This window comes from Tetranychus urticae, chromosome 3 (genome assembly GCF_039701765.1).
Source record: "Tetranychus urticae isolate SD_2017Ah chromosome 3, NJAU_TeUrti_SD_1.0, whole genome shotgun sequence".
NCBI lineage: Eukaryota > Metazoa > Arthropoda > Arachnida > Trombidiformes > Tetranychidae > Tetranychus > Tetranychus urticae.
Window position 1 is genome coordinate 6,743,044 of NC_142960.1, and position 21,490 is coordinate 6,764,533.

General features: G+C 32.4%; 2 protein-coding genes across 2 annotated transcripts; both read left to right on the forward strand.

Moving 5' to 3' along the window:
• Positions 1–2,240: 2,240 nt before the first annotated feature.
• Positions 2,241–3,791, forward strand: LOC112539942 (uncharacterized). Its single transcript, XM_089268634.1, has 2 exons — positions 2,241–3,364; positions 3,519–3,791. Exons 1-2 carry the CDS (start codon positions 2,453–2,455, stop codon positions 3,672–3,674), a joined length of 1,068 nt encoding a protein of 355 aa, XP_089124760.1. The 5' UTR covers positions 2,241–2,452; the 3' UTR covers positions 3,675–3,791.
• An 11,074-nt stretch (positions 3,792–14,865) lies between these two features.
• On the forward strand, positions 14,866–16,684 carry LOC112539945 (uncharacterized). The gene is made up of 2 exons (XM_025162775.2): positions 14,866–16,126; positions 16,270–16,684. Exons 1-2 carry the CDS (start codon positions 15,206–15,208, stop codon positions 16,423–16,425), a joined length of 1,077 nt encoding a protein of 358 aa, XP_025018543.2. The 5' UTR covers positions 14,866–15,205; the 3' UTR covers positions 16,426–16,684.
• The last annotated feature ends 4,806 nt before the right edge of the window (positions 16,685–21,490 follow it).

Here is a 21,490-nt window from a genome sequence, read left to right on the forward strand (position 1 = left end):
TAACTCTCGTACTGCTCTCCCTACTCTCTTCACATTAGCACAAACGCGTTCAAATACAATTATAAAATTCAATTTGAAAATAGTCAGAATTTTACACAACTTATATTAATACAATGAAGTGTAATGCAAAAATAATACAAAATGTTCAGTAAAATTATTAATTCGAACTGTTTTTTATTATCTTTTTTTAATTTGTGCTCTATCAAACATTCGGTGGTGTACAGTTAGCTAGACATGCTCGATTTTTGGAAGCAATCATAGAATGACAATAATTATTGGACTTATGTTAAGATCATATCATAAGGGATGCTTACAGCAGCCATATAACTTCGTGCAAATTACTATTAGAATTGATGTATTATAATGAAAGTTTAAGATCATTTTTTACAAATAATGGGAATTTCCAGTTTTTTGGATTACTTTTCCAAGAATTGGTTAATAATTTGTGCTACGTCGTGTTTCAAGCTTTACGTTCAATTTTTTTTGAGAATGGTTGGAATTGCCAAAGCAATGGTCAGTAATAAAGTGCCAAATGAAGTGACAAAAGTAGGTGTTATGAGAACGATCTTTAGAATGGTTAAACCAACATCGCCCCTTTTGATTCGAGTGAAGAAGAATCTCATCTAAAATTATTAAAAAAAGAAATGAATGAAAATGAAATGAAAAAGCGTTTTATAAATGCGTTGGAATCTCACCTCATTTTGCATCTCAATAGACTCTACTTTGTACGAGAGTGAATAAACCTGGTTAAAGGCTTCATTTGCAAGTCGGTTTATGTTAGCGATGTGAAAGGTAAGAAGGATCAATGTAAATACTTCTCGAACCATCAACATGAGATAAAGGTGGTTAAATTCATAGATAACAAGTACCAAATTCAACTGAAATGAGCCAATGCAAGTAAGATAGTAAACAGGTAAAACCCAGAATAACAATGAGTCGAGTTTTCTCGTCTTCCCAATAGCCTTATCGTATAATTGGCGAATCTGTTGTATCTCTTCAAAGTTCAATGAGGAATCGGACATTTTTAAAGATTCAATTTGATCTTCTACCATTTTGAAGCAGACTTGAACATGCAGACAGCATTCGATTATGAATTGAATGATTGCGTAGCGGTTCAGGTAGATTATTGATCGATAAAGATTCAAGCATATTTTTACCGCAAGTTGATAATTTGATTGTGAGCGCTGATCAATTTCGATAACATCGAAAGTTCCTTTAATAGAATAAAGAGTGAATATGAATGGATAACCGATTGTAACGAGTGTGCGATTCTTAGCAATAAATTTACGAATGGAATCGTTTGGCAGATAAGCACCAATCTCTCTGTCGAAATAGTTGATGAATTCTTTGAATGATTTTCGCTTGAAAATCAAATAGACGCAAATCACCAAGTAAGAAGTGGCATAAAAGAAGTACCAAGAAACAAAAAAACTTCCGTGGATCTTGAAAACTAGCATTGTTTCAATACAAACCTCAATAAAGGATAACAGAAGAAGAAATAATATTGTTTTATTGTTGGTTCTAAGAGCCTTCGCAATCAGTCCGCTCGGTTTATGATAATCATCAACATGCGTTTCAGGACGAACTTGAGACATTTTAACGATAGTTCGATGTTATTAGCTTTAGTCGATTTAGTATGTTGGGTTGATAAGAAGCTGATCTGGTCAAGTTAAAAGCTGACTTTACTCTGAAATGTTACTTCATTATTTTACAGTCTATTATTGAATGTTGGCCTCTATTAATGAATTCAAAATTCAGAATTCATGATTTCAACACATTTTCCATAAGATACATGACAAATTAATAGTTTTGTCGATAAAATTTTGAACTTTGCTATAATTTAATTATGCTCAATTTTCATGCTGGTTAGTCTGGGCAACAATAAAACAGGGACAATGTTCTTGATTTTATGGTTTTCTTTGGATTTTAAATGATTTAAATGATTGATGACTTAATTGCTGAGAGAATAATCTAGACTAAAATGAAAACAATGAAAAATCTGGTTTTCGTTACGAGCAAGAAAGAATAATTTGATCAATATCTCACAGCAAGACTTTTTGCTAGCAAAAGTGATGATCTATTGAAAACACGATGTAACTCAAAACAGATTATCGTTATTCTCAATCATTTTACTATAACTCATTGTTCAAAAAGTCAATTCATTTTGAAACGAAACAATTGTTTTGTTAAATTTCCTAAATCGGTAGATCGAAATATTAATTTCAAACAATATGGTCTGCTCATTGTGCATTTATTTCCGACCCGATTTTATTAGTGAATGGTCATTCAATACATAAGAATATAACTTTATAATCAATGAGTCGAACCCAGAGTGAATCAATACTGCCTTATTACATTAGTGCTCATTACATTGTGAATAATAAGTTCCTATTTTGAAGTTTATCTCTGAAAGAGAAGTTCAAATCACTAAATGCAAAGTTGAGTTGAAAATATGAATAAAATAGATTTGAATGAAACAAACCCAAATCTGTTTGAAATATGTAAACCAACTGGAATACTCGCTAAGGGACTTTATTCTGGACGAAAAGCGATATTTCTGTTTCTTGGTCTCATCCTTTATATCGATGGATTGGTTTTTGCGTTTGAACTTTGGATTCCAATAAATACTATGGGAGCAGTAAATAATTCATTTTTCATGGTTATTCAAATGGCCTGTGGAACCTTCATACTGCTTGTCTACTGGAACCGATACAAATATATTGATTGCTTCAACTACTTCGAAAGTAATGCTCGCATCAATACATTATGTCCATCTGTTTCCTGCTATATGAAAAAACATCGTTTCATCATTACTATTGTCATTTCATTGATCTTTGCAGCTTATTTTGGTTGTGGCTGCGTCTTTATGGGTGAAATTTATGGCAATTTATCCGATAATTATCAGAAAATCCCCATTCTCGGTATCAGGTTAATTGGTCTTGCAGGTTATTTGGTTTGTCTCTGTTTCTTCATTGAAACTTGCCTTTATATTCAAAGCTGTTTCTTGCAAGTTGAGACCCAGATACAAATATTGAGCGACTCAAACAGCGCATTAACATTGGATGATGTTCGGCGAGTCCGTCGATTGTACTGCATTGCTATTGAAACTACAGAAAAGATCAATTCTCTATCAATGCCTGTCATAGCTTTCTATTTCGTGATCAGTATCGTTGAATCTCATTTCGCTTTCGTTTACACAATTGCAAATCCAACTGGCTACGCTTTATTAATGTGTATCGCTCAGGTTTGCTCCTTATCTCTGGGTATTTTTCACATGATTTATATTAATCATCTTGCGCTCATAATTTACGAACAAGTTTATTCTTTTTCATTTAAAACTGGTTCACTTATTGTAAGCAAAGAGGTAATGCAACTTTCTGTCTATCTGATACTTTGACCTAATCTAGTTTTATTTGGGTTAATGCTACTCTAAGATTCTTTATCAGTTATTGTAATAATTAGCAAAATCCCAATAGTCTTTTATTAATCTCAATTTTCTCATTTCTTATTGAAATTAGGTTCAAATATTTCTAACCCGAATATCGCGGGCAAATGTTGGCTTGACTTTCTTGGACATCTTTGTTATCACTCCGACTTGCGCTACTTCACTGGCTACGATATCGTTGACTTTTGCTTTAGCAACACCAACACTGGCCAATTATATCAAGTCTTAGTGTTTCACTTCAATTTTTCACTCCTTTACCTGAGCAAAAATATTTAGAAAATTCATGTTATAATCACGACAGTTTAACTGTAACGGCTTTTGGGTTTTAAACAAAACTACAAATTAATAATGCCCTTTGACACCTTGCTTTGATTAAAGAGCTCATAAAGATAAAAATTTCCTTGACAGATCATTTCAGTCAAAAATAACCAATAAACTTAAATTGTAACTTTCTCACTCGCTCTGACAATAAACTAAATCACAGCAAATTTTGCACTCAGTAATGACTCGTAAAAACACATGTGTTTGCATAAAAATAGTTAAAAATTCAATTCATACAACTTTTTCCGTTTTTGTTAATCCTTAAAAACCCTAAGTTTTAGTTGCACAGATTCCATATGAGAGTGCTTAAAACCTGGTTGAAGGGGGTCAGGTCACTTGAGCGGAAGACATTTGAGCGGAAAGACGATTAAGCGAAAGCCATTTAAGCGAATGTCAACTGAGCGAAAATAGTATCCCAATAAATCTGTTTAAAATTTTTTTGAAACCAATTTTTTTCAATAGGATTATAATTAATATCAATGCAATTATTACTATTAATAAACTCTTTAAAACTTTTTAATCGTCTTTTTCATGATGATGAAGAAAAATACAGAGGTGAATAGCCAGAATTACTAACTTGGTTATTTTAAGGTCAATTTTGATCGTTCTTTCGACTGTATGACTAGTTTTTCTTCCTGATTTCATTTTTTGTGCCTAAAAGTGTGATTTCATTGATTTTGCTTTTGTTTGTACTCATTTTGCTGAGATTTTGTTAACTATTTATTCAATATGTCTTTTCGATTCATCAAATCAACTCGCAATGCAAATTTATTAGTTAAAGATAATTATATCTATCGTAAAAAGAAAGTGTATAATGGTGTTGAATATTGGACATGTTGTGAACAAAACTGTGTTGGGAAAGTTACAATTGAGTCTTCAACTATCAAATGTTCAACTGATCACAACCACGAGCCTGTTTTGCAAAAAATCATTCAAATTGAGCAACGTAATAAAGGAAAAGAATATGCAAAAGTTGCTAACTATCCGAATCTCAAAGAGAGTTATCAAAAGGCAACTAATGAAACTTTACAAACTTATTCTGATGATGTCGTTGGTTCTGCACTTCAAACTTTCAGGAGCTTGAAAAAAACTCTATCAAGAGCTCGAGCAGGCCGATATCCACCTTTACCATCAACACACAGTGATATTGTCGTTCCGAATGAACTCAAGCAAAACTCTAATGGCGAAGTTTTTTTTCGAATTGCTGATGGTGAAAATGAAAAGATTCTGCTATTTGCAACTGATTTGTTTCTGAAATTTCTATGCAATGCAAAGCATGTGTATGCTGATGGTACATTCAAAAGTGTACCAAAACTTTTTCATTCCCTCTACTCATTTCATGTGATGGTCAACGACAATATGATACCCGTCGTCTATGCGCTTTTACCCTCATCAACCAGTGAAACTTATATTCGAATGATTCGATTGGTTCAAAACTTATGTTTCGATTTGCAGTTAACTTGGAGTCCTGAAATATTCACGACAGATTTTGAGATGGCTGCCATGAAAGCAATTAAGACGTGCTTTCCGACCTGCACTCTTAAATCGTGCCTTTTTCATTTTAGCCAGTCAATTTGGAGAAACGTTCAACATAAAGGCCTCACAAGGGAATATAAAGAAAATGACGAAGTTTACAATACAATTAAACGACTCTCAGCATTACCATTCCTGAAATCTGAAGATATCGCTGGTGCATTCGAGGAAATAATTGCAGACTCACCGCAGATCGATAATTTGGACGATTTTATACTTTATTTCAAGACAACTTATTTGATCGACGATGCGCGATTCCCGATTTCGACATGGAATCATTTTAACGATCAAGACCCAAGAACTAATAACCATGTAGAAGGTTGGCATTTCGCCCTGAATAAAAGTGTTGGCCACAATCATGCAAGTTTATGGCTTTTTTTGGAAAAATTAATTCAGCATCAAAATAGTTCTGAGACAAATATAATGATGGCTCAACATGGCGCGATTATCAATTTACCCAAAAAGAAATATGCCGAAGCTAACCAGCGGATTCTCAATTTGACCTTTGAATACGCTAATGGTAATTTGTCACCAATCCAATTTATCGATAAAGTTAAACATTATACAAAATTATCTGACTCAAATCGAAATTAACCTAAAAACGCTCAAAATTATGCGCACTAGCTTTAGAGCCTTAACTAGGCAAAATTCATATGCGCAAAGGCCATTCCTTCTGTAATATTTTATTTTTTGACCAGCCTCAATAAAAAAACATTGAAAATTATTTATTCTGAATCATTCAAAAGTTTTCATTGCATTCAAGTTTTTATACAGCGCCATCTATTGACAACAAAAATTATTTTCGCTCAGCTGACTTTCGCGCAAATGCTTTTCGCTCAATCATCTATTCGCTTAAATGTCTTTCGCTCGGCTGACCCCAGACCGGTTGAAGGCTTCATTTGCAAGTCGTTTATGTTAGTGATTTGAAAGGTAACAAGAATCAATGTAACCATTTCTCTAACCATCAACATGAGATGCAAGGGTTGGTATTCATAAATGATGAATATCAAATTCAACTGAAATGATCCGATGCAAAAAAAGTAATAAACAGGTAAAACCCAGAATAATAATGAGTCGAGTTTCCTCGTCTTCCCAATAGAATCCTTTGCATCTCTCCAAAGTTTAATGAGGAATCGGACATTTTGAAAGATTCAATTTGATCTTCTACCATTTTGAAGCAGATTTGAGTATGCAGACAGCATTCAACGATGAATTAAATGATTACGTAGCGATTCAGATAGATTATTGATCGATAAAGATTCAAGCATATTTTTACCGCAAGTTGATAATTTGATTGTGAGCGCTGATGAATTTCGATAACATCGAAAGTTCCATTAATAGAATGAAGTGTATAGGAATTGATAACCGATTGTAATGAGTGCGCGATTCTTAGCAATAAATTTACGAATGAAATCATTTGACATGTAAATACCAATTTCTCTGTCGAAATAGTTGATGAATTCGTTGTATGATTTTCGCTTTAAAATCAAATAGATGCAAATCATCAAGTAAGAAGTGGAATAAAAGAGGTAGCATGATAGAAAAAAACTCCCGTGAATCTTGGATGCTCGATTGTTTCGTAGCAAACTTCAGTCAAGGATAACAGAAGCAGCGATATTTTTTATATTTTTGCACAACCATTATTTCACACGCTCAAGGTCATTCAAGGTCAATTCTTTATTTGACCTCTAATTGACATTTGAAGTTCATTTTCTGAAACCGCAAAATTTTGCTGATCTGTTGATGTTAGTAACATGTTCATAACTCTCACAATTGACAAGATAAATAAATTTGATGAACGATTACTGAATGGTATGGAATCACTCATATCCTTTAGCCAGCATAAGTTAAGACCATGTGATAACATCAATCGGTCATTTGCCAGTTCCAGAAAATGACCTTTCAATGTCAATTAGAGGTCAAATAAAGAATTAGCCTTGAATGACATTGAGTGTGTGACATAAAAGTTGTGCAATCTAAATAAGCTAATGGTTCAAGTCTGAGGTCTGTAGCACTAATTGTTCGTGAGTTATGCCTGCATGAAGGCGTAAAATGGAAAAAACGCCCGGTGTAATCAACGAAAAATAAAATGTATAACAAAAAGAGTTATCAATCAAACAGAATAAAATGATAACTCGTGTCTATGTGAATATATATGTGAAATAAGTCAATAAGCAATAATTGAAGTTAATACAACATCAAGTGTAATTCAAAACAAGGAGATGGCTCTTGTGACTCGAGAAAAATTGTCTGAGAAAGAATCATAGTAAAAATACAATGTCTAATAGCTGTTAATCCGGTGGAAGTCAACACAATAGTGATTGCAGGCTACATGAGATATTTCAATAAAGAACAAATAAAGCTGGCCTATCAACAATTTGAAGTCATGAAAAGCTATTGCGAAGTTCTTAAGATATCATAGGTCTTTAAATATCATCATAATGGGAGATCTGAATGCAGTCAATGAATTATGGTCGAAAATTCATCCAAAAAATGATTATTACTCTATAAGTATTGCAAAAACAACTAGGAAAATTATTGAAATCAACAATTGTTAAATGTTAATGACAGCAAGATTAAAACATATTCAAGAAGTGGAGCAGTGATGGATTGAATCATCACAAGTAAAGATTTAGAAATCAAATAGATAAGAGTGATCAACAAATTGTAGTGATGATCCTCAATATCATAATTTGACCTTGAAAATTATGATTTGACTTTATTTCGACATTTTTAATATCAATAGGAAAAATTTCAACAAAATTACCTTGAATGACCTTGACCTTGAAACATGACAATTGAGTATCACCCGAATTTCTATAAACTAAATATCCAGCCTCAAAATCTAGGTGCAAAAATATAGCCGATTTACAACGGTAAATTAGCTGAAATGCCCTGTATGCCTACATAGGATTTATAAATATGCAACAAATGATCTTTGATATAATATAAAATATCAAGAGTTGCACTCTGAAGATTGGTTAAACAAGCTGGATATATCTGAGGCTTTTGACAAGGTTGACACAAGAATAGCTATGGAAAAAATAAAATTAACATGTGGATAATCAAATTTCGGACTACTTCAATCAATTGCATACAGCAGATGGCTTAGAATTAATGTCAATAAAGACAGACAAGACAAGATATGAAATGGAAGAAGAAGGGAGACCACAAGGATCATCCATAGACCTATAATGTTATCAGCTCGATTGATAATAACCACAAGAAGAATAAGTAAAAAATAAGATGATAAAAGCTTATGCAGATGATATAATCTTGAACACAAATGTTGAACAACAATTGAACAAAAATTTATGCAAAAAATAATCGAATTAATGAAAAGGTAAATTTAGAAATCAATGAGAAAAAGACTGAAATGTTCATTCTAAAAGATATGAAAATGGGGAAAATATTGATTCTTGGTGAGCCAATCTGTGGGTCAATCAGAAAAAGGCATCGCACAATATAAAAGAGTTACGACAATACAGAAAACTCAAGAAATTGAGAAATGGAAATCAAAACCAGATCTTAAATACCAACCGGACAAAGCGAAATGGCTGATAATATCTTAATATATAATACAGAAATTAAAAAATGCTCATTATCCTTCTTACTAATAACAGAAGACGAACAAGTTTTCCAAGAAGAATAGATGTAATAATTGAAAACAATTGGAACAAGTAAGGAGATACAAAACCGTCTAAAGAGATTCTATAAAAAATTTTACTACTTGAAGCACACAATGAAGATATGCTATCATCAAGAAAAGCATAGGTCAAATGAAAAACAGAAAGATTTACTGGGCGTTTTTATCCTTGACCTTCGTTTGTATTAATAACTTTTGAACCAGAATTAAGATCTTTATGATATTCAGTAAGTATTACTACCAAAATTTAAGAAACACTAATTTAGAGTCTCAAGGACATTCAAGGTCATTCAGTTATTGGACCTCTAATTGACCTTTGCATATCATTTTCTAAAAGTTCAATATTTTTCAGATCGATTGGTGCTTGTCTCATGTTGGTAGCCCATTTTGATAAAAAGATACGGGAGTTTATGAACCATACAGTTAATGAGTGCTTGGTGAAAAATCGCTTATCTTCACAACGGTAGCAGTCTAAATTTACCAAAAGGTAAAAAGAAATGGATCATTGTGGCTCAAAGGGTATCAATGTGATTCCAATAACAAATCGAGCGGGAAGGAGAGAGAACAGAATGCATCAAGATTTATCAATCGGATCAAATGAAATTTATACAGGAAACAAAATTGCTGCACTAAAATATATAGTTAGAATGATGAATGAAGAAAAAGAAGACGGAGTTATAATGATAACAAAAGAAATGGAGCAAAGTAAACATACCAAGAGTACATTCTCAAAAGAAATAGTTGATTACAAAGTTGAATCAGAAATAAGGATGAAATGGAATCAAATCAAGCAAAAACAAGTCTGTTTGAAATATGCTCATTCTATATATCGATGGATTGCTATCTGCAATGGAACTTTGGATTCCAATGAATACTTTGGGAGCATTAAATAACATAATCTATATGATTACTCGAATGGCCTGTGGAACCTTCATACTGCATGTCTACTGGAACCGAAACAAATACATTGAATGCTTCAACTGCTTCGAAAGGAATGCTCAAATCCATAAATTATGTATAATACAATATTTTAATAATTAAGGGAACTATGAATTGATTTTTTCTTGCCAGCTTTAAAAATAGATTCAATTTTCATGCTCAGAAGCTTAAATAGCCCTTAAATACACTTCCACACACTGGAAAAGGAATAATCAACAATAGTAAAATACACCAAGCTATTAATAATATTTTGAGTAAAATTTTGATTAAACCGATTTTTCAATAATTTACATGACCAATAATTAATTGGATCGTAACAACATTCTTTATTTGATTTGTACTGATCAACTTATTAAACTAATACATTTAAGTTTTTTACAAGTGTTGCGCCTAATCATTCTAAGTTTTAGCGAAATTACATTTTATATGCTCTCACTGAATCAAAATCTTTGGATAACTTCTACAACTACTTATACCTTCGTTACGATTGCTTGAAAATGGTTGGAATTGCCAGAGCAATTGTCAACGATAAAGTTCCAAATGAAGTGACAAAAGCAGGTGTAATGAGAACGATCTTTAAAATGGTTAAACCAACATCACCTCTTCTGATTCGAGTGAAGAAGAAGCGTAACTGAAATTAAGAGAAATAATAAATTCAATGAAAAACGATTTTATTAATACAAATCAATTTGAATCTCACCTCATTTTGCATCTCAATAGACTCTACTTTGTATGAAAGTGAATAAACCTGGTTAAAGGCTTCATTTGCAAGTCGGTTTATGTTGGCAATGTGAAAGGTAAGAAAAACCAATGTAACCAATTCTCGAACCATAAACATGGTGTAAAGGTGGTTAAATTCATAGATGATAAATACCAAATCCAGCTGAAAAGATCCGATGCAAGTAAAATAGTAAACAGGTAAAACCCAGAATAATAATGAGTCCAGTTTTCTCGTCTTTCCAATAGCGCCATCATATAATTGGCGAATCCTTTGCATCTCTTCAAAGTCCAATGGAGAATCGGACATTTTTAAAGATTCAATTTGATCTTCTACCATCTTGAAGCATATTTGAATATGCAGACAGCATTCAATTATGAATTGAATGATCACGTAGCGATTCAGGTAGATTATTGATCGAAAAAGATTCCAGAATACTTGAATAATCAGTCGATTATATGATTGTGATTGCTGATAGACTTGAATGATATCAAGAACGCCATAAGTGATATAAACAGTTAATATCAATGTATAACCCATTGAAGTGAGTAACCGATTCTTGGAAATATATTTACGAATAGACTCGTTCGACATGTAAGCACCAATTTCTCTGTCGAAAAAGTTGATGAATTCGTTGTATGATTTTCGCTTGAAAATCAAATAGATGCAAATTGCTAAGTAAGAAGTGAGATACAAGATGCGCCATGCTGAGACAAAGTCTTTAGCCATCTTAAAATCCCGAATTGCATCGAAACTGTTCATGGTGAAGGATAAAAGAAGAAGAAATAATATTGTTTTATTTTTCGTTGTGAGTGCCTTCGCAAATAGTCCACTTGGTTGGTGATAATCATCAGATGTTGTCTCAGGATGTACTTGAGACATTTTACGATAGTTGGATGTTATTAGCTTCAGTCGATTTAGCTACTAGATTGATAAGAAACTGATCTGGTCAAGTAAAAAGCTTACTTTACTCTGAAAGTGTTGCTTTATTATTTAAACTTTATATGTGGCAAGAAACAAATTTTGACAATCTACTATTGAATGTAACATCAATTAATGATTCAATTAATCATTTTTTTAGAATTACTTGACAATTTAATAGTTTTGTCGATAAAATTTTCAGTTTTTCTATGCATATTACAGCATAAATTGTATCCTGTTCAAGTTTCATGTTGGTTAGTTTTTCGATAATAAAACTTGGAAATGTTTGTAATTTTACGGTTTTCTTTAGATTTTAAAATGATTTATATTATTCGTCATTTTTAGTGATTGATAACTTAATTACTGGGAGAATAATCTAGATCGAAATGAAAACGAATAAGAAAATGCGATTTGAAAACAATCTCAGCAAGACTTTGTGCCAGCAGAAATGACGATCTTTTGTATTTCAAATACGATGTAACTCAAAATAGATGATCCTTTATGTTCATTTTTTACTTCTAACCAAAACTTATTATTCAAAATGTCATTTTGCAACGAATCTAAATGTTTCCTGAATTGATTGATCTAGATACAAAGTTGAAACAGTATAGTCTTGCCATTTCTAATTTCATTATAACCAAATATATCATTTGTCAGTGGTCATTCAATACGGCAATTCAATCAATTCTCTATCGATGCCTGTCATAGACTTCTATTTCGTGCTCAGTTTCGTTGAATCTCATTTCGCTTTCATCTACACGATTGCAAATCCAACTTTATACATTATATTAATATGTATTGCAGAACTTAGTACCTTTGCTCTGGCCATTTATCACATGATTTACATCAATCATCTTGCAGCCAGAATTTACGAACAAGTTTATTCTTTTTCATTTAAGACAGATTCAATGATTGTAAGCAAAGGGGTAATTTAATTTTCAATTTTCTTAAAGACCTACTAGCATAAGCTCAACTGTCTTTTACAACGTGACAAATGGAAAGCGAACTATTAATACTTTGAGGCAATTTTTTTTATGAAAATCTTTTATTAACCTAAATTTTCTTTATTTCTTATTGAAATTAGATACAAATATTTCTAACCCGAATAGCGCTTGCAAATGTTGGCTTGACTTTCTCGGAAATCTTTGTAATATCACCGATTTGCTCTACTTCACTGGCCACAATTTCACTGACTATTGCTTTAGCGACACTAACACTGGCCAATTATATCAAATCCTAAGGACAAAAGAATTTTAAGCACAATTACAAATTAATATTATAATTACTCCAACATTTTGATTTTTATAAAAATTTCAGGTTTCTCCATACTTTTAATTATATTTTAATCAATACAATATTGTAATAATAAAGGAAACTGTAAATTGCGTTTGTATTGCCTGCTTTGAACTCTGCCACTCGTGGTTTCTTGGGAAATGCAAGCATATACAATAGCAATGTAATAAATAGCACTGAAAAGCAGAATGCCCTTCTACACACGAAGGAAGGAATATACGAGTATAGCTAAGCGCACTAAGCTATTATATTATTCAGAGTAACATGTCATATAAATCAATTTTTAATAATTTAGATGACAAATAATTTCTTCGATTTTATTAATTGAATTTATTCTTTAATTGATTTGTACTAACTTTAAAATAATACATAAAAGTTTGCTACGAGTTTCAAGCCTAAGCTTAGCCTAAGTTGTAGTGACATTACATGTAGGTATAGTATGTTCTCATATGAATATTTGGATAACTTCTCAAAGAAGTTATACTTTGTTTACGATTTCTTGAAAATGGTAGGAATTGCCAGAGCAATGGTCAGTAATAAAGTGCCAAATGAAGTGACAAAAGCAGGTGTTATGAGAACGATCTTTAAAATGGTTAAACCAACATCACCTCTTCTGATTCGAGTGAAGAAGAAGCGTAACTGAAATTAAGAGAAATATAATAATAAATTCAATGAAAAGCGTTTTAGAAATGTTTTCAAATCTCACCTCATTTTGCATCTCAATAGACTCTACCTTATATGAGAGTGAATAAACCTGGTTAAAGGCTTCATTTGCAAGTCGGTTTATGTTAGCGGTGTGAAAGGTAACAAGAATCAATGAAACCATTTCTCTAACCATCAACATGAGATGGAAGGGTTGGTATTCATAAATGATGAATATCAAATTCAACTGAAATGATCCGATGCAAATAAAATAGTAAACAGGTAGAACCCAGAATAAAAATGAGTCGAGTTTCCTCGTCTTTCCAATAGCAACATCATACAATCGGCGAATCCTTTGCATCTCTTCAAATTCCAATGAGGAATCGGACATTTTTATCGCTTCAATTTGATCTTCTACCATTTTGAAGCAGATCCGAACATGTAGACAGCATTCAATGATGAATTGAATGATTACGTAGCGATTCAGGTAGATTACAGATCGAAAAAGATTCCAGATTAATCTCATCGCAAGTCCATAATATGATTGTGATTGCTGATAGACTTGAATAATGTCATTAACGCTATAAGCGATATGAAGAGTGAATACGAATGGATAACCGATTGAAAAAAGTAATCGATTTTTGCCAATAAATTTACGGATGGAATCGTTTGACATGTAAGTACCAATCTCTCTGTCGAAATAGTTGATGAATTCATAGAATAACTTTCGCTTGAAAATGAAATAGATGCAAATCGCCAAGTATGAATTGACATACAATAAGCGCCATGCCGAGAGATAACCTTTTTTAATCTCGAAACTCTGAATTCTTTCAAAACTGCCCACGATAAATGATAGCAGAAGCAATAATATTGTTTTATTTTTCGTTTTCAGTACCTTCGCAAATAGTCCGCTCGGTTGGTGATAATCATCAAATTGTATTTCAGGATGAACTTGGGACATTTTAAGTTGGCTATGTTAGTTATTAGCTCTAGTCGATTGAGTCTATTAGATTGATAAGAAACTGATCAAGTTAAAAGCTGACACTACTCTGAGTGTGGCTTTGTTATTTGGACTATGTTATATGAGAGAAGAATCTAGACAGTTTTTTATTAGTCGCATTCAATTAATGAATTAAATTGATCACATTTTTGACAAAACAACCTGATAATAATAGTTTTGTCCCTAAAATTTTATTCTCATCAAGTTTCATGCCGGTTAGTTTGTGCAATAATAAAGCATGGACAACCTTTAGAATTTTACATTTTATTTGAATTTTAAAATGATTTATATCATGTTGCATTTTTAATGATTGATAACTTAATTACTGGGAGATCTATTAAATTGAACTGAAAACATTGGAAATGTAATTTGAAAACAATCTCAGTACGACTCTATGCGAGGAGAAATGACAATCTTTTGTGTCGAAAAACGAGGTAACTCAAATTAGATGATCTTTTATGGTCACTTTTTACTTCTAGTCAAACTTATTGTTCACAATGCCATTTCACCTTGTAAGGAAAGGAAAAGTTTCTTAAATTGATTGATCGAAATGCTAATTTCAAACAATATTTTATTTGTAAAGCGCCATTCAATAATAACAAACATTTATAGTCGCTGAGCCAACCCGGAGCTGATCAATACTAACTCATTTGTCCTCATATTTTTATATGAAATCAGCTTTTATTTTGCTAGTTTATTTCTGAAAGAAAAGTTTACTTAACTAAATTTCAAAGTTAAATTACAAACATGAATATACTTTATAAGATGGAATTAAATCAAACAAATACTGATCTGTTTGCAATATGTAAACCAACTGGAATACTCGCTAAGGGGCTTTATTCTGGACGTAAAGCGATCTTTCTGTTTCTTGGGCTCATTCTTTATATCGATGGAGTGCTATTTGCAATGGAACTTTGGAATCCAAAGAATACTGAGGGAGCAGTAAATATTGCAATTTATATGATTACCCAAATGGCCTGTGGAACCTTCATACTCCTTGTCTACTGGAACCGAAACAAATATATTGAATGCTTCAATCACTTCGAAATCAATGCTCAAATCACTAGTTTATGTCCGTCTGCTGCTTGCTATTTGAACAAAAATCGATTTATCGCCACAACAGTCATTTCGTTGATCTTTGCAACTTATTTTGGTACAACTTGCTTTTATATGCGTCAAATTTTTGGAAATTCACCAGATGTGTATCAGCAAATCTCCATTTTTGGATTTAGAATGATTACTCTTGCATGTTATTTCGCTTGCCTCTGTTTTTTCATTGAAACTTGCCTTTATATTCAAAGCTGTTTCTTGCAAGTTGAGACCCAGATACAGATAATAAGCGACTCAAACAACGCATTAACATTGGACGAGATTCGGCGAGTTCGTCGGTTGTACTGCATGGCTATTGAAAATACAGAAAAGATCAATTCTCTTTCGATGCCTGTCATAGCCTTCTATTTCGTTGTCAGTATCGTTGAATCTCATTTCGCTTTCCTTTGCACCATTGCAAACCCAACTGTCTTTTCAATTGCAGTATGTATTGCAGAACTCAGTACCTTTGCTCTGGTCATTTATCACATGATTTACATCAACCATCTTGCAACCAGAATTTATGAACAAGTTTACTCATTTTCATTCAGGACAGACTCAATGATTGTAAGCAAAGAGGTAAATCAGTTTATTTTAAGATCTCCAGGATTCTTGATAAGCTAATGTATTAATAATACAATAATGTGATGCAATTAGCAGAATCCCTATTTCTTACTATTGAAGTCTTTTATGAACCTTATTTTTCTCATTTCTTTTTTTAGATACAAATGTTCCTAACACGAATAGCACTTGCAAATGTTGGCTTGACTTTCTTGGATATATTTGTTATCACACCAAGTTGCGCCACTTCACTGGCCACAATTTCATTGACTATTGCTTTAGCAACCCCTACACTGGCCTCTCTGGTCAAATCTTAATGTTTAACTTCAATGTTTCAATCCTTTACCTGTGCAAAAATATTAAGAAAATTTCATCTTTTAATAATCAGAAATCACGACAATTTAACTGCAAGGACATAGGATTTAAAGCACAATCGATAATTCACTTCGACACTTTGATTTGGATTCAAGATTCCTTAAATTAATTTCTCTTTACTCTGTAAATTATGTTGCAATCAAAAATGCTCGAGCAAACTATAAATTGTAACTTTCTCAATTGCTTTATCAATAAATTCAATGAGACCAATTTCAAACTATGACAAACTTTCACTTCTCGAACCATCAGCATGAGATTAACTGGATTATATTCATAAATGATGAATATCAAATGCATCTGAAATGATCCGATGCAAATAAAAAAACCCAGAATAACAATGAGTCGAGTTTTCTCGTCTCACCAATACGTATAATTGGCTGACCTTTTGCATCTCTTTGCATTATCAAAGAATGCCTCAATAAATGCATTCAATTAATCAACTATTTTGGAAACAAGTTAATTTTTAGTCGATTCAATAATTTTACCCGAAACTTCATTCTATTTAATTTTCATGCTGGTTAGTTTGTGCAATAATGTAACTTTGATAATCCTTTTAATTTTCTTTTAATTTATATTAAATTTTAACGATTGCTAACTTAATTGCTGAAGAATCATCAAGAATAAAAGAGGGAAACATCGAAGAATTGGTCTTCACCAAGACTTTCTATGAGGAGAAATGACGATCTATAAAGTACGATGTAACGATCAAAATGGATGATCGATTATTTTTATTTTTATATCCAACCAAACTTATTGTTCAGATGTCATTTCATCGTGCAACGAAACAAATGTTTTCTGAATTGATTGATCGGAATACTAGATTCAAACAATATTCTTCTAATGCTTAGTTTATTTCAACCAGATATCATTCAATGAATAACAAAATTTATGATCAATAGGTCAACACAGAGTGAACCAAAACTGAACTAATTTATAATCGTTTCTATTCCATAAAATTAGTTCTTACTTTGCGAGTTTACCTCTGAAAGAAAAGTTTAAATCACCAAATTTCAAAGTTGAGTTAAAATATGGATAAAATGGATTCACAGTTTGCAATATGCAAACCAACTGGAATATTTGCTAAAGGACTTTATTCTGGACGTACAGCGATATTTCTTTTTCTTGGACTCCTTCTTTATATCGATGGATTGATTTGGGCGATAGAAATTTGGAATCCAATGAGTACGATGGGAGCAGTAAATACTTTCATTTATATGATCACCCAAATGGCCTGTGGAACCTTCATACTCCTTGTCTACTGGAACCGAAACGAATACATTGAATGCTTCAACTACTTCGAAAGCAATGCGCAAATCCCTAGTTTATGTCCGTCTGTTGCTTGCTATTTGAAAAAACATCGATTCATCATCACGACTGTTATTTCTTTGGTCTTTGCAACTTATTGCGGTACAACTTGCCTTTATATGCATCAAATTTTTGGAAACACATCCGATGTGCATCAGCAAATCTCCATTGCAGGATTCAGAATGATTACTCTTGCATGTTATTTCGCTTATCTCTTTTTTTTCATTGAAACTTGCCTTTATATTCAGAGTTGTTTCTTGCAAGTTGAGACCGAGATACAGATATTGAGTAACTCAGAAAGCGCATTAACATTGGATGATGTTCGGCGAGTCCGTCGGTTGTACTGCATTGCTATTGAAAACACAGAAAAGATCAATTCTCTTTCGATGCCTGTCATAGCCTTCTATTTCGTTATCAGTATCGTTGAATCTCATTTCGCTTTCGTTTACGCAATTGCAAATCCAACTGGTTACACTCTATTATCGTGTGTCGCTGAGCTTTGTTCCTTTTCTCTGACGGTTTATTACATGATTTACACCAATCATCTTGCAACCAGAATTTACGAACAAGTTTACTCATTTTCATTTAGGACAGATTCAATGATTGTAAGCAAAGAGGTAATTTATTTTCAATTTTCTTAAAGACCTACTAACAGAAGCTCAACTGTCTTTTATTAATCTAAATTTTTTCATTTCTTATTGAAATTAGATACAAATATTTCTAACCCGAATAGCACTTGCAAATGTTGGCTTGACTTTCTTGGACATCTTTGTTATCACACCAAGTTGCGCCACTTCACTGGCCACAATTTCATTGACTATTGCTTTAGCAACACCTACACTGGCCAGTTATGTAAAAGCTTAATGTTTTGTTCTCCAATTGTTCGTAAATTTTGACAAAAATTATTTTATTAATAAACATAATAACCATACGGCTATCACATTTATTCTTAAAAAGTACAAAAGATATTCAACAAAATTAAAAACATAAAAAACAAAATTAATTGAAACTATTATTTGAACATGTGGTACAAAATTTCAAAAATGTTCCCAACCATTACGCTGTGTTACAGGAAACCTCTTCAGGTATGATTGGCGAGAGAGAAGCCCTTGAGAGCCATCTAATGATCGCAAATTTGCTTTATTTTAATTCGTGCTCCACCAAAAGTTGGTGAAAAGGTAGCTAGTAGTTATGCTTATTTTGATAGCTTACCAAAGAATGGCTATCAACATTAAATTCAAGTCAAGATCAAAGGAATGCTCATTATATATTACTCGTATAATTTCAGCACAATTATATTTTAATGAAACATTTCATTAAATTTTTAGGAGATGGTTGGTATTGCCATAGCAATGGTAGCAGAGATAAAGTATCAAATGAAATGAAAAAAGCAGGTGTTATGAAAACGATCTTTGAAATGGTTAAGCCAACATCACCCCATCATTCGCGGGAAGAAGAATCGTATCTAAAGTTAATAGAAATAAAGAAGATGTAATGAAAAGCGTTTTACAAATGTGTTTGCATCTCAACAGACTCTACTTTGTATGAGAGTGAATAAACATAGTTGAAGGCTTCATTTGCAAGTCGGTTTATGTTAGCGATGTGAAAGTTAACGAGAATCAATGTAATTACTTCTCGCATCATCAACATACGATGCATGGGTTTATATTCATATCAAACAATTGGCCAATTGGCAAATCTGTTGCATCTCTTCAAAGTCCAATGGAATCGGACATTGTAAAGATTAATTTGATCTTCTAACCATTTTGAAGCAGACTTGACCATGAAAACAGCTCTAACAAAGACAAAGCTCTGACAGAGTTCGTCTCGAAAGCTTTTAATGTTTCAAAAATCAAACTTTCAGTTTTGCAAGAATTTTTTTCTGTCCAAGTTTCATGCTGGTTAGTTTGTGCATTAATGAAACCTAGACAACCCTTTTAATTTTACATTTTCTTTGAATTTTAAAATGATTGATATTCAACATTTACGATGATTGATAACTCAATTTACTGAGAGAATTATCTAGATTTAAATGAAAACATTGGTTTATTTAGCGATTAAGAAAGTATTGTAATATAATTCGAAAACAATCTCAGCGAGATTTTATGTGAGCAGAAATGACAATCTTTTGTACGATGTAACTCAAAATAGATGATCGTAATGTTCATCCATTTCACTATAACTCATTGTTTAGAAAGTCATTTCCAAAGAAATAAATGTTCTATTTAATTTCCTAAACTGATTGATCGGAATTGCAATTTGCAACAATATAGTCTGCTCATTGTTTAATTTCAACCAGATATCTGGTTTGTTAATAGTCATTCAATACATATTATAATCAATACAGACTTATTTGTACTCATTCATTTCTCATAAAACAAATCCTTATTCTGATAGTTTACCTCTAAAAGCAAAGTACAAATTACTAGATTGCAAAGTTGAATCAGAAACATGAATAAAATAGATTTGAATGAAAGAAACACAAATCTGTTTGAAATATGTAAACCAACTGGAATGCTTGCTAAAGGACTTTACTCTGGACGTAAAGCGATATTTCTGTTTCTTTGGCTCATTCTTTATATCGATGGATTGGTTTGGGCGATAGAAATTTGGAATCCAATGAGTAAGATGGGAACAGTAAATATTACAATTTATATGATTATCCAAATGGCCTGTGGAACCTTCATACTCCTTGTCTACTGGAACCGCCACAAATACAACGATTGCTTCAACTACTTCGAAAGTAATGCTCGCATCACTAGTTTATGCCCATCTGTTTCCTGCTATTTGAAGAAACAGCGTTTCATCATCACGACTGTCATTTCATTGATCTTTGCAGCTTATTTTGGTTCTGGTTGCGTCTTTATGTTTGAGGTTTTTGGCAATTTATCAGATAATTGTCAGCAAATCCCCGTTCTTGGAATCAGGTTGATTGGTCTCGCAGCTTATTTAGCTTGTCTCTGTTTCTTCATTGAAACTTGCCTTTATATTCAAAGCTGTTTCTTGCAAGTTGAGACCCAGATACAAATATTGAGCGACTCAAACAACGCATTAGGATTGGAAGATGTTCGGCGAGTCCGTCGGTTGTACTGCATTGCTATTGAAAACACGGAAAAATTCAATTCTCTATCGATGCATGTCATAGCCTTCTATTTCGTGCTCAGTCTCGTTGAATCCCATTTCACTTTCGTTTACACAATTGCAAATCCAACTGGTTACTCTTTATTAATGTGTATCGCTGAGCTTTGTTCCTTTTCTCTGGCCATTTATCACATGATCTACATCAATTATCTTGCAACCAGAATTTACGAACAAGTTTATTCTTTTTCATTTAAAACTGATTCACTTGTTGTAAGCAAAGAGGTAATTCAATTTTCAATTTTTTAAAAAGATCTTTCTGATCTAATGCAATTAGCAGAATCTCAATTGTCTTTTATTAACCTAAATTTTTGCATTTCCTTTTGCAATCAGATACAAATGTTTTTAACACGCATATCACTGGCAAATGTTGGCCTAACTTTCTTGGATATATTTGTCATTACACCAACCTGCGCTACTTCACTGACCACGATATCATTGACTTTTGCTTTAGCAACACCAACACTGGCCAAATATATCAAGTCTTAATGTTTAACTTCGATCCAGTCCTATGTTCCAGTCCTTTGTGAAAAAAATATTGCAAAGATCTTATAATGATCAATC

Bases quoted from the DNA above. Each gene is read 5' to 3' on its own strand.
- LOC112539945 (XM_025162775.2), top strand. From the start codon at position 15,206: ATGAATATACTTTATAAGATGGAATTAAATCAAACAAATACTGATCTG. The intron at 16,127-16,269 runs GTAAATCAGTTT...TTCTTTTTTTAG, and splicing joins CAATGATTGTAAGCAAAGAG to ATACAAATGTTCCTAACACG.
- LOC112539942 (XM_089268634.1), top strand. From the start codon at position 2,453: ATGAATAAAATAGATTTGAATGAAACAAACCCAAATCTGTTTGAAATA. The intron at 3,365-3,518 runs GTAATGCAACTT...TATTGAAATTAG, and splicing joins CACTTATTGTAAGCAAAGAG to GTTCAAATATTTCTAACCCG.